This window comes from Portunus trituberculatus, chromosome 39, assembly GCF_017591435.1.
Source record: "Portunus trituberculatus isolate SZX2019 chromosome 39, ASM1759143v1, whole genome shotgun sequence".
Lineage (NCBI taxonomy): Eukaryota > Metazoa > Arthropoda > Malacostraca > Decapoda > Portunidae > Portunus > Portunus trituberculatus.
The window spans coordinates 17,053,795-17,066,294 of NC_059293.1; the positions used below are offsets into that span (position 1 = coordinate 17,053,795).

At 38.6% G+C, this 12,500-nt stretch overlaps 1 protein-coding gene across 48 annotated transcripts in view; it reads right to left on the minus strand.

The window, feature by feature from the left end:
- Positions 1 to 12,500, minus strand: part of LOC123515503 (basement membrane-specific heparan sulfate proteoglycan core protein-like) — a 324,199-nt gene that overhangs the window by 196,785 nt on the left and 114,914 nt on the right. For 45 of the 48 annotated variants that reach the window (XM_045274121.1, XM_045274138.1, XM_045274145.1 and 42 more), the window contains 9 exons: positions 11,911 to 12,021; positions 9,991 to 10,146; positions 8,853 to 8,969; positions 6,923 to 7,093; positions 5,956 to 6,069; positions 3,918 to 4,088; positions 2,951 to 3,064; positions 994 to 1,164; positions 29 to 142 (listed from right to left, as the gene is read on the minus strand). In XM_045274121.1, coding sequence (XP_045130056.1) covers positions 29 to 142; positions 994 to 1,164; positions 2,951 to 3,064; positions 3,918 to 4,088; positions 5,956 to 6,069; positions 6,923 to 7,093; positions 8,853 to 8,969; positions 9,991 to 10,146; positions 11,911 to 12,021 — 1,239 coding nt within the window. The remainder of the gene's footprint in view (positions 1 to 28; positions 143 to 993; positions 1,165 to 2,950; positions 3,065 to 3,917; positions 4,089 to 5,955; positions 6,070 to 6,922; positions 7,094 to 8,852; positions 8,970 to 9,990; positions 10,147 to 11,910; positions 12,022 to 12,500) is intronic. The other 3 variants (XM_045274127.1, XM_045274137.1, XM_045274132.1) reach the window with 3 other exon arrangements.

Consider the following 12,500-nt stretch of genomic DNA (forward strand, 5'->3'; position numbering starts at 1 on the left):
CCTACTGTCCCACTGCAGTCCTACTCACCACGGCAGTTCTGCTCGTCCCAATTATTTCGGCAGTCTTGGATTCCATCACAAATACGTCCTCTCTCGATACAGGTGGGCTCATCGCCACACTCCACATTGTCAGGTGGACACGCTACAAGGTGGGACAATAGGAGGGATGAAGAGACAAAGAAAACAAAACTGGAACTGTGAGATACGAGAAGAAATGTAAAAAGAATCTTTACATCAAGGGGCAGAAAAATATACGCCATACAATAAGGTCACTAAACAATAATTTTCTCCCAATCAGTCTTTTCACGTCATAAATTTTTCTTGGTATTCTTGCCAATTAGAGAGAGACAGAAACAAGACAAATTAACTCAGGTAAAAATAAGAAAAGGTAAAAATTGAATGGTATAAAACAAAAATAAGCATTAAAGAACACATAGCGTTAGTAAAACAACGATGTAGTATTTAGTAATTAACAAAATATAAATCTTTCCAAGCTGTCTTTTCATTAATGGAGACCAACAGATGAGAGAGAAGCGGATTATGTTAAAGGATGCAGAGGTGGTTTAGTTCATGTCCCAGTGAGGCAGTGCAGCGCGGGAAGGTCTTTATGTTAGTCCCATTAGTTGTACCGCTGGCAATGATAGTTACTATAGTTACGTAAAAAGTAGCTCAAGTCGTGGAAATACAATTAGTAAAAGTAGTGCATAAAAACAGCAGCAGCACCAGTAGCACAAGGTCACACAGAGGTCACCCTCCCCCGAAAGAGAACTAACATCAAAGACTAAAGAAACACCATTGCTAATTTTCCCCATCTGACAGAGATCCTTTATAATTAACTGCTACCAATAAAAGGAAAAGGAAAACTTTAGTTGATATCGTTTCCAACACCAGGATGACTTAAAAGGATCTCCAGCATTGAAGAAAAAAAGAAGAATGAAAAAGCCGTTTTAGTGTGCTAGCAGCATTGTTGTCTATTCAAAGCAAAAGATTTACCTGAACCACAAATCGTTACAGACTCATCCTCGCCGTTAGGACACTGTGGGTTTCCGTCACAGTAACAGGCGAGGGTCGTACCGTCATCACAGAGTCGTGGGGTGTCATCCGTTAAGCATTCCAGTTTCGTGGAGGGGGTTGTCGTGGGGGCAGGAGTGATGGTGGCAGCGCCTGGTGTTGGCAGTGGTTGGGGAGGAGGGAGGGGAGGAGAGGAAATAGGAAGGGAATGCATAACAGTTTATTCTGATATTTGGCAAGTTTTTCAGACATTCAAGTCTCTGGAGAGAGAGAGAGAGAGAGAGAGAGAGAGAGAGAGAGAGAGAGAGAGAGAGAGAGAGAGAGAGAGAGAGAGAGAGAGAGAGAGAGAGAGGATGCTATGAAATTCTGCGACTATTTCTTTATCATAACATTGCGTCAATATGGGATGTGCAAGCTATGAAAATGAACAGTTCCAGTCAATTGCTGCTGTCATTTCGTATAAAATTTTGTGACCACGTGAAGTCTGAGTTTTGATTTGTTCATACACTGAAGAAAACAGGATGCAAAACCGAATTATGTGCTAAACTCAGTAAATTCAGGATTAAAAAGGATTAAATAATCCTCAAATTATGTCATCACAAGAGAGCACCCGTCCAATGAAGTAATTTCTCCTGCTGCTAGGCAACAAAGGCCATATAGCTACTAGATGTGTATATTCAGGAGACATTTGACAAGACGCGGCATGTGAACGATGAGGAAGGAATGGTTCTTGCGACGTGTATTGCTTGCCACTGACCTGCCACGCAATACATTTTCTATGCATATGTATTACAATAAGAGAGGAACAAGAAAAGGAGAAGAAAACCAGAAAAAGAGAGAGGTGAAGCAACAGGTACAGATGGAAGGAGCGATGGGAATATACCAGATGGAAAAAAAATACATAAACCAACAAGTAAAGTCTAAATCAAACAAAATATACAAAAATAACAAATAAAAATAATAATACTACCAGCACTACTACTAATACTACTATTACTACTACTACTATTACAACTACTATACTACTACTACTACTACTACTACTACTACTACTACTATTACAACTACTACTACTACTACTACTACTACTACTAGTACTACTACTACTATACTACAATTACTATTTCTACTACTACTACTACTACTACTACTACTACTACTACTACTACTATTACTACTACTACTACTACTATTATTATTATTATTATTATTATTATTATTATTATTATCATCATCATCATCATTAGTAGTATTAGTCTTTAAAGTAGTAGTACTACTACTACTACTTCTACTATTATTACTACTACTTTTACTGCTACTATGCTACTACTACTACTACCACTACTACTACTACTACTACTACTACTACTACTACTACTACTACTACTACTACTACTACTACTACTACTACTACTACTATAATAATAATAATAATAATAATAATAATAATAATAATAATAATAATAATAATAATAATAATAATAATAATAATAATAATAATAATAATAATAATAATAATAATAATAATAATAATAATAATAATAATAATAATAATAATAATAATAATAATAATAATAATAATAATAATAATAATAATAATAATAATAATAATAATAATAATAATAATAATAATAATAATAAATTTAGTTATTCACCAAGCAATGTTCAATTCCAAGACAACTTGTCCGCTGGCACAAGCGAGCGCCCATCATTCCCCCCGGCCCCCGCCCCCACACAACACATACACGTATATTGAGACAGTCTGTTCTCTTGTTTTGTACTTCCATAACCTGACCAGTCCTATCTTTGCCCAGTCCGTCTCATACCAGCACAGCGTGGCTTGGTCCACCCAGACTAGTTCAGATCAGTCTTTCCCAGTCCAACAACAGTCCCCTCCCAGCACCAGCCTGCCCTACTGTCCCACTGCAGTCCTACTCACCACGGCAGTTCTGCTCGTCCCAATTATTTCGGCAGTCTTGGATTCCATCACAAATACGTCCTCTCTCGATACAGGTGGGCTCATCGCCACACTCCACATTGTCAGGTGGACACGCTACAAGGTGGGACAATAGGAGGGATGAAGAGACAAAGAAAACAAAACTGGAACTGTGAGATACGAGAAGAAATGTAAAAAGAATCTTTACATCAAGGGGCAGAAAAATTTACGCCATACAATAAGGTCACTAAACAATAATTTTCTCCCAATCAGTCTTTTCACGTCATAAATTTTTCTTGGTATTCTTGCCAATTAGAGAGAGACAGAAACAAGACAAATTAACTCAGGTAAAAATAAGAAAAGGTAAAAATTGAATGGTATAAAACAAAAATAAGCATTAAAGAACAAATAGCGTTAGTAAAACAACGATGTAGTATTTAGTAATTAACAAAAATATAAATCTTTCCAAGCTGTCTTTTCATTAATGGAGACCAACAGATGAGAGAGAAGCGGATTATGTTAAAGGATGCAGAGGTGGTTTAGTTCATGTCCCAGTGAGACAGTGCAGCGCGGGAAGGTCTTTATGTTAGTCCCATTAGTTGTACCGCTGGCAATGATAGTTACTATAGTTACGTAAAAAGCAGCTCAAGTCGTGGAAATACAATTAGTAAAAGTAGTGCATAAAAACAGCAGCAGCACCAGTAGCACAAGGTCACACAGAGGTCACCCTCCCCCGAAAGAGAACTAACATCAAAGACTAAAGAAACACCATTGCTAATTTTCCCCATCTGACAGAGATCCTTTATAACTAACTACTACCAATAAAAAGGAAAAGGAAAACTTTAGTTGATATCGTTTCCAACACCAGGATGACTTAAAAGGATCTCCAGCATTGAAGAAAAAAAGAAGAATGAAAAAGCCGTTTTAGTGTGCTAGCTGCATTGTTGTCTATTCAAAGCAAAAGATTTACCTGAACCACAAATCGTTACAGACTCATCCTCGCCGTTAGGACACTGTGGGTTTCCGTCACAGTAACAGGCGAGGGTCGTACCGTCATCACAGAGTCGTGGGGTGTCATCCGTTAAGCATTCCAGTTTCGTGGAGGGGGTTGTCGTGGGGGCAGGAGTAATGGTGGCAGCGTCTGGTGTTGGCAGTGGTTGGGGAGGAGGGAGGGGGAGAGGGGATATAGGAAGGGAATGCATAACAGTTTATTCTGATATTTGGCAAGTTTTTGAGACATTCAAGTCTCTGGAGAGAGAGAGAGAGAGAGAGAGAGAGAGAGAGAGAGAGAGAGAGAGAGAGAGAGAGAGAGAGAGAGAGAGAGAGAGAGAGAGAGAGAGAGAGAGAGAGAGAGAGAGAGAGAGAGAGAGAGAGAGAGAGAGGATACTATGAAATTCTGCGACTATTTCTTTATCATAACATTGCGTCAATATGGGATGTGTAAGCTATGAAAATGAACAGTTCCAGTCAATTGCTGCTGTCATTTCGTATAAAATTTTGTGACCACGTGAAGTCTGAGTTTTGATTTGTTCATACACTGAAGAAAACAGGATGCAAAACCGAATCATGTGCTAAACTCAGTAAATTCAGGATTAAAAAGGATTAAATAATCCTCAAATTAAGTCATCACAAGGGAGCCCCCCTCCAATGAAGTAATTTCTCCTGCTGCTAGGCAACAAACGCCATATAGCTACTAGATGTGTAAATTCAGGAGACATTTGACAAGACGCGGCATGTGAACGATGAGGAAGGAATGGTTCTTGCGACGTGTATTGCTTGCCACTGACCTGCCACGCAATACATTTTCTATGCATATGTATTACAATAAAAGAGGAACAAGAAAAGGAGAAGAAAACCAGAAAAAGAGAGAGGTGAAGCAACAGGTACAGATGGAAGGAGCGATGGGAATATACCAGATGGAAAAAAATACATAAACCAACAAGTAAAGTCTAAATCAAACAAAATATACAAAAATAACAAATAAAAATAATAATACTACCAGCACTACTACTAATACTACTATTACTACTACTACTATTACAACTACTATACTACTACTACTACTACTACTACTACTACTATTACAACTACTATACTACTACTACCACTACTACTACTAGTACTACTACTACTATACTACAATTACTATTTCTACTACTACTACTACTACTACTACTACTATTACTTATTATTATTATTATTATTATCATTGTTATTATTATCATTATTATCATCTATTATTATTATTATTATCATTATTATTATTATTATTATTACTATGATTATTATTATTATTATTATTATTATTATTATTATTATTGTTATTATCATCATCATCATTATTATTAGTAGTAGTAGTAGCAGTAGCACAGCACCACCACCATTACCACCACTCACTTCACCATGCCACCACCACCACCACCACCACCACCACCACCACCACCACCACCACCACCACCACCACCACCACCACCACCACCACCACCACCACCACCACCACCACCACCACCACCACCACCACCACCACCACCACCACCACTACCACCAACAATAATAATAATAATAATAATAATAATAATAATAATAATAATAATAATAATAATAATAATAATAATAATAATAATAATAATAATAATAATAATAGTATTGATAATAATAATAATGATAATAATAGTACTACTACTACTACTACTAATAATAATAATAATAAATTTAGTTATTCACCAAGCAATGTTCAATTCCAAGACAACTTGTCCGCTGGCACAAGCGAGCGCCCATCATTCCCCCCGGCCCCCGCCCCCACACAACACATACACGTATATTGAGACAGTCTGTTCTCTTGTTTTGTACTTCCATAACCTGACCAGTCCTATCTTTGCCCAGTCCGTCTCATACCAGCACAGCGTGGCTTGGTCCACCCAGACTAGTTCAGATCAGTCTTCCCCAGTCCAACAACAGTCCCCTCCCAGCACCAGCCTGCCCTACTGTCCCACTGCAGTCCTACTCACCACGGCAGTTCTGCTCGTCCCAATTATTTCGGCAGTCTTGGATTCCATCACAAATACGTCCTCTCTCGATACAGGTGGGCTCATCGCCACACTCCACATTGTCAGGTGGACACGCTACAAGGTGGGACAATAGAAGTGATGAGGAGACAAAGAAAACAAAATTGGAACTATGAGATACGAGAAGAAATGTTAAAAGAATCTTTACATCAAGGGGCAGAAAAATATACGCCATACAATAAGGTCACTAAACAATAATTTTCTCCCAATCAGTCTTTTCACGTCATAAATTTTTCTTGGTATTCTTGCCAATTAGAGAGAGACAGAAACAAGACAAATTAACTCAGGTAAAAATAAGAAAAGGTAAAAATTGAATGGTATAAAACAAAAATAAGCATTAAAGAACAAATAGCGTTAGTAAAACAACGATGTAGTATTTAGTAATTAACAAAAATATAAATCTTTCCAAGCTGTCTTTTCATTAATGGAGACCAACAGATGAGAGAGAAGCGGATTATGTTAAAGGATGCAGAGGTGGTTTAGTTCATGTCCCAGTGAGGCAGTGCAGCGCGGGAAGGTCTTTATGTTAGTCCCATTAGTTGTACCGCTGGCAATGATAGTTACTATAGTTACGTAAAAAGTAGCTCAAGTCGTGGAAATACAATTAGTAAAAGTAGTGCATAAAAACAGCAGCAGCACCAGTAGCACAAGGTCACACAGAGGTCACCCTCCCCCGAAAGAGAACTAACATCAAAGACTAAAGAAACACCATTGCTAATTTTCCCCATCTGACAGAGATCCTTTATAATTAACTGCTACCAATAAAAAGGAAAAGGAAAACTTTAGTTGATATCGTTTCCAACACCAGGATGACTTAAAAGGATCTCCAGCATTGAAGAAAAAAAGAAGAATGAAAAAGCCGTTTTAGTGTGCTAGCAGCATTGTTGTCTATTCAAAGCAAAAGATTTACCTGAACCACAAATCGTTACAGACTCATCCTCGCCGTTAGGACACTGTGGGTTTCCGTCACAGTAACAGGCGAGGGTCGTACCGTCATCACAGAGTCGTGGGGTGTCATCCGTTAAGCATTCCAGTTTCGTGGAGGGGGTTGTCGTGGGGGCAGGAGTAATGGTGGAAGCGTCTGGTGTTGGCAGTGGTTGGGGAGGAGGGAGGGGGAGAGGGGATATAGGAAGGAATGCATAACAGTTTATTCTGATATTTGGCAAGTTTTTGAGACATTCAAGTCTCTGGAGAGAGAGAGAGAGAGAGAGAGAGAGAGAGAGAGAGAGAGAGAGAGAGAGAGAGAGAGAGAGAGAGAGAGAGAGAGAGAGAGAGAGAGAGAGAGAGAGAGAGAGAGAGAGAGAGAGAGAGAGAGGATACTATGAAATTCTGCGACTATTTCTTTATCATAACATTGCGTCAATATGGGATGTGCAAGCTATGAAAATGAACAGTTCCAGTCAATTGCTGCTGACATTTCGTATAAAATTTTGTGACCACGTGAAGTCTGAGTTTTGATTTGTTCATACACTGAAGAAAACAGGATGCAAAACCGAATTATGTGCTAAACTCAGTAAATTCAGGATTAAAAAGGATTAAATAATCCTCAAATTATGTCATCACAAGAGAGCACCCGTCCAATGAAGTAATTTCTCCTGCTGCTAGGCAACAAAGGCCATATAGCTACTAGATGTGTATATTCAGGAGACATTTGACAAGACGCGGCATGTGAACGATGAGGAAGGAATGGTTCTTGCGACGTGTATTGCTTGCCACTGACCTGCCACGCAATACATTTTCTATGCATATGTATTACAATAAAAGAGGAACAAGAAAAGGAGAAGAAAACCAGAAAAAGAGAGAGGTGAAGCAACAGGTACAGATGGAAGGAGCGATGGGAATATACCAGATGGAAAAAAAATACATAAACCAACAAGTAAAGTCTAAATCAAACAAAATATACAAAAATAACAGATAAAAATAATAATACTACCAAAACTACTACTACTACTACTACTACTACTACTACTACAACTTATTATTATCATCATTTTTATTTCCTATTACTATTATCATTATTATTATTATTATTATTATTATTATTATTATTATTATTATTATTATTATCATTATTATTATTATTATTATTAATATTATCATTATTATCATTATTATTATCATCATCATTAGCAGCAGCAGCAGTAGCAGCAGCAGTAGCAGCAGTAGTAGTAGTAGTAGTAGTAGTAGTAGTAGCAGTAGTAGCACCACCACCATTACCACCACCTACCACCACCACCACCAGCACCACTACCATTATTACTGCCATTACCACCATTTTGCTACCACCTACTACCACCACCACCACCACCACTACCACCACTACTACTACCACTACTACTACCACCACTGCCAATACTACCACCACCACTACTACTACTACTACTACTACTACTACTACTACTGCTAGTAATGATGATAATAATAATAATAATAATAATAATAATAATAATAATAATAATAATAATAATAATAATAATAATAATAATAATAATAATAATAATAGTAACAATAATAACAATAATTACAGTAATAGTAGCAACAGTAACAACAACAAGAGAAAAAAAAAGTTTACCAAGACTTCTAAAACGGCAGGAGAGGAAAAAAAAAAAAAGGAACAACAACAAACAGTAACTTAAGAAACCAAAGCATCCAAATGAGAAATGATTTACTTGCCTTTCTTTCAAACTTTTTTCCACCCAAACCGTGAACTAAACCACAAAACCACACTCTAATATAACCCAGTACATCGCAGCCTACACAAAACAGTCTTCCCCAGGCCAACAAAACGCCACCCCTCCCAGCATCAGCCTGTCCTACTGTCCCACTCCTGTCCTACTCACCAGGAAAACAGTTCTGCTCGTCCCAATTATTTCGGCAGTCTTGGATTCCGTCACAAACAAATCTTTCCTCGATACAGGTGAACTCATATCCACACATCACGTTGCCAGGTGGACATACTACAAAGTGGAACAGTAAGAGTGATGAGTGTGTGTGTGTGTGTGTGTGTGTGTAATTCACTGTTTGATCTGCTGCAGTCTCTGACGAGACAGCCAGACGTTACCCTACGGAACGAGCTCAGAGCTCATTATTTCCGATCTTGGGATAGGTCTGAGACCAGGCACACACCACACACCGGGACAACAAGGTCACAACTCCTCGATTTACATCCCGTACCTACTCACTGCTAGGTGAACAGCACCTACACGTGAAAGGAGACACACCCAAATATCTCCACTCGGCCGGGGAATCGAATCCCGGTCATCTGGCTTGTGAAGCCAGCGCTCTAACCACTGAGCTACCGGGCCGTGTCACTGAGCTACCGGGCCGTGCGTGACCGTGTGTGTGTGTGTGTGTGAGAGAGAGAGAGAGAGAGAGAGAGAGAGAGAGAGAGAGAGAGAGAGAGAGAGAGAGAGAGAGAGAGAGAGAGAGAGAGAGAGAGAGAGAGAGAGAGAGAGAGAGAGAGAGAGAGAGAGCAGCAATAGATAAGGGGAAAACAAATATGAACTGTAAATTAAACAAGAAATATAAACGCAACACAAACATGAAGCAAACACAATATGAATTTTTCGTGATTAATTTTTCCAGATCAATATTTCAAAAAGAAAAAAAAAATCCACAGTTTATCTCCCCATGTACTTATTTATGGACTAACGGTCACTAACCAAAGGGAAGATAAAACAACTGAGTAAGCAGTGTGCCGACTATCCCAGCTTGGATTATGACTCTGAGCCGCGGATTTGTACCCAGGGGTGCTAATTAACAATCCCGAGATGCTGTTAGTAAGGTTCTAACCATGCATTAACTGTAAACAACAGAGACTAAGACAGTCTAAAGGGCACATCGTCTAAACCATTTCCCTTTAGGCGAGGCTGCTCATTGCTGCACATATAACATTCTTGATGGAAGAAAAAGAGAAGACAGAAGAAGCAGTTTTAGTGTGGCAGCAGCATTGTTGACTATTCAAAGCTATAGGTTTACCTGAACCACAATTCTCTATGGACTCATCCTCGCCGTTAAGACACTGCGGGTTTCCGTCACAGTAACAGGCGAAAGTTATACCGTCATCACAGAGTCGTGGGATGTCGTCCGTTAAGCATTGCAGATTTGTGGGGGCAAGAGTGGTGGAGGCAGCGCCTGGTGTTGGTAGTGGTTGGGGAGGAGGAATGAAAACAGTAGAAGTGATAATAGGATGGAAGTGAACGAGAAGAAAATCAAAAAAGAAAATTGATCAAGAAAAAACAGGAAAATATGTCAAAAAATTAAATAAGAGGAGGAGGGAAGCGAAGAAACAGATGCAACATATTTTTCTTCAAAATTATTAGAATGGTGGCAAAAGAAAAGAGGGAAACAAAATTAACAATATGCATATAAACAAAATGTATGTCATAAATCATCATTATAAATCAAAGATAAAAACAAAACAGACAACAACATAACAGTAAGAGATACACTTCCTACTGTTCACAAGTTCCTCCTCTTCTTGTGGCAGTGTGCTCTGTGCTACCTCAGACACCCGAAGCGGCAAACCTCCCATTATCATAACCGCGAGAGTTTTAACATCGCATTGCTTTCTCCGTCGGTAGTTAAAACACCCAGAGTATTTTTTTTAGGATACGAAATGCGGCTATATATATTTTTCATTGTTTTGGACTCGAATTAATAGTATTTGTTAAAATCATTAAAAAAAAATTTTGTCAGGTTCCCGTGGATGTTTTTCCCCACAGGTACCGTTTTACTTCTGTTTAACTATTACTATTAAAAAAGAGCGAACGCACCATTGAAAATCCCCGAATATTCACTATAATCCGTCTACTCTAAAGTGACTCCTGGGTGTGTGTCTCAATGGTGCCTTGGGGAAGGTGTGTGTGAGTCAGATCTTGAGGCAAAACTGTAGTCTGTCCTCGTGATAAGTGTGTGAATCAACAGAAAACAACTCTCATTCACATCAAATCAATTACACCATCGGTAAGCTACAGTGTGTTTTGAACCAAGGAGCAATTTTGGAGTAGACAGACTATAGTTGTCTTTTTTACGTAGTTGAGAAAACAGAGAGACTTTTCCAAATGCTGTCGTGCAATGGTTATCAGTGTCCAGGCGATCCCATTCCCTTTTCTAAATCCGAATTTGCATGAGAGAGAGAGAGAGAGAGAGAGAGAGAGAGAGAGAGAGAGAGAGAGAGAGAGAGAGAATATATGGGGTGTGAACTCTTTCCGTAGCTAATAAACCAGCCAATTGTAAGTATCTGACATTTTAATTTTGATGTAGCTTTTCCGAATTGTTATTTTTCTTATTGAATTCAATTTTGAACTTGTTTTCTATTGGAGAGAGAGAGAGAGAGAGAGAGAGAGAGAGAGAGAGAGAGAGAGAGAGAGAGAGAGAGAGAGAGAAAGAGAGGTATTTTCAGCTAATTCTTCCCTTTTTTTTTTTTGTCCTTCCTTTTCTTCTATTTCCGTTTGGTCCCTTCAGCTTGTTCAGAAAACTTGCTCATCCTTGTTTTCCTCCTCCCTTTCAAACTCTTCCTCTTCCCTTCAAACATTATACGTCCTAAGTATATACCTAGAGATCTATTCCCTTTCAATTATGTTTTCTTCTAACCACTTCTGTCCCACCCTTTATCCTATATGTACACTTTATAAATCTTCTTCATTATTGTTCATCTAATTTCCACCCAAATCTTTTTAAGACCCACAGTCCCTTTTCTACTAGTTCTTTTTTCTTAATTTAACCACATCAGTTTCTACTCTTGTCTTTATGCATTTCTATTCTTCCTTATAACAAATATTTTGACGTTTTATTTCTTTGAAACCTTTTCAATTTTCCTTTCTTCCTCATATCCTCTTGGTGTGTTCTAAACCCTCCTTTGATGTGTTCTAATTCCTTCTAAGCCAGCATGCTCACCGCCACAGTTGGATTCATCAGTTCCGTCCGTGCAGTCCGGTGTGCCATCACATTTCGCGCTTTTGTCTAGACATCGAATCAAGTCGCATAAGAACTGGCCCTCCTCGCAGCCTGTGTGTGTGTGTGTGTGTGTGTGTGTGTGGATTGGAAGGTGGGTGTGGGTGGATGGGTGTTAGTGGAGGGAGAAAGAAGTGTGAGATACATGAGTGAAAAAAAGTTAGTGTTATATAACTTACTCTACTTCTTTTTAGGAACTGTACACACAGACACACACATACACACAAAAAAAAAGTTTTAACCTCATCAGTCAAGGCCAGACAGGCCACATGCAGACAGACAGACAGAGAAAGGTACTTTCAGCTTATTTCTTTTCTTTTTTTCCTTCCTTTTCTTCTGTTTCCTATTGGCTCCTTCAGTTTGTTCGGAAAACTTGTCCATTCTTGTTTTCCACTCCCTTCCAAACCCTTCCTCTTCCTTTAGGTCTATTCCATTTCAATTATGATTTCTGCTAACCGCTTCTCCCACACCCTTTATCCTATACATACACTTTAAAAACCTTCTACATTATCTTCATCTAACTTCCTTCCAGT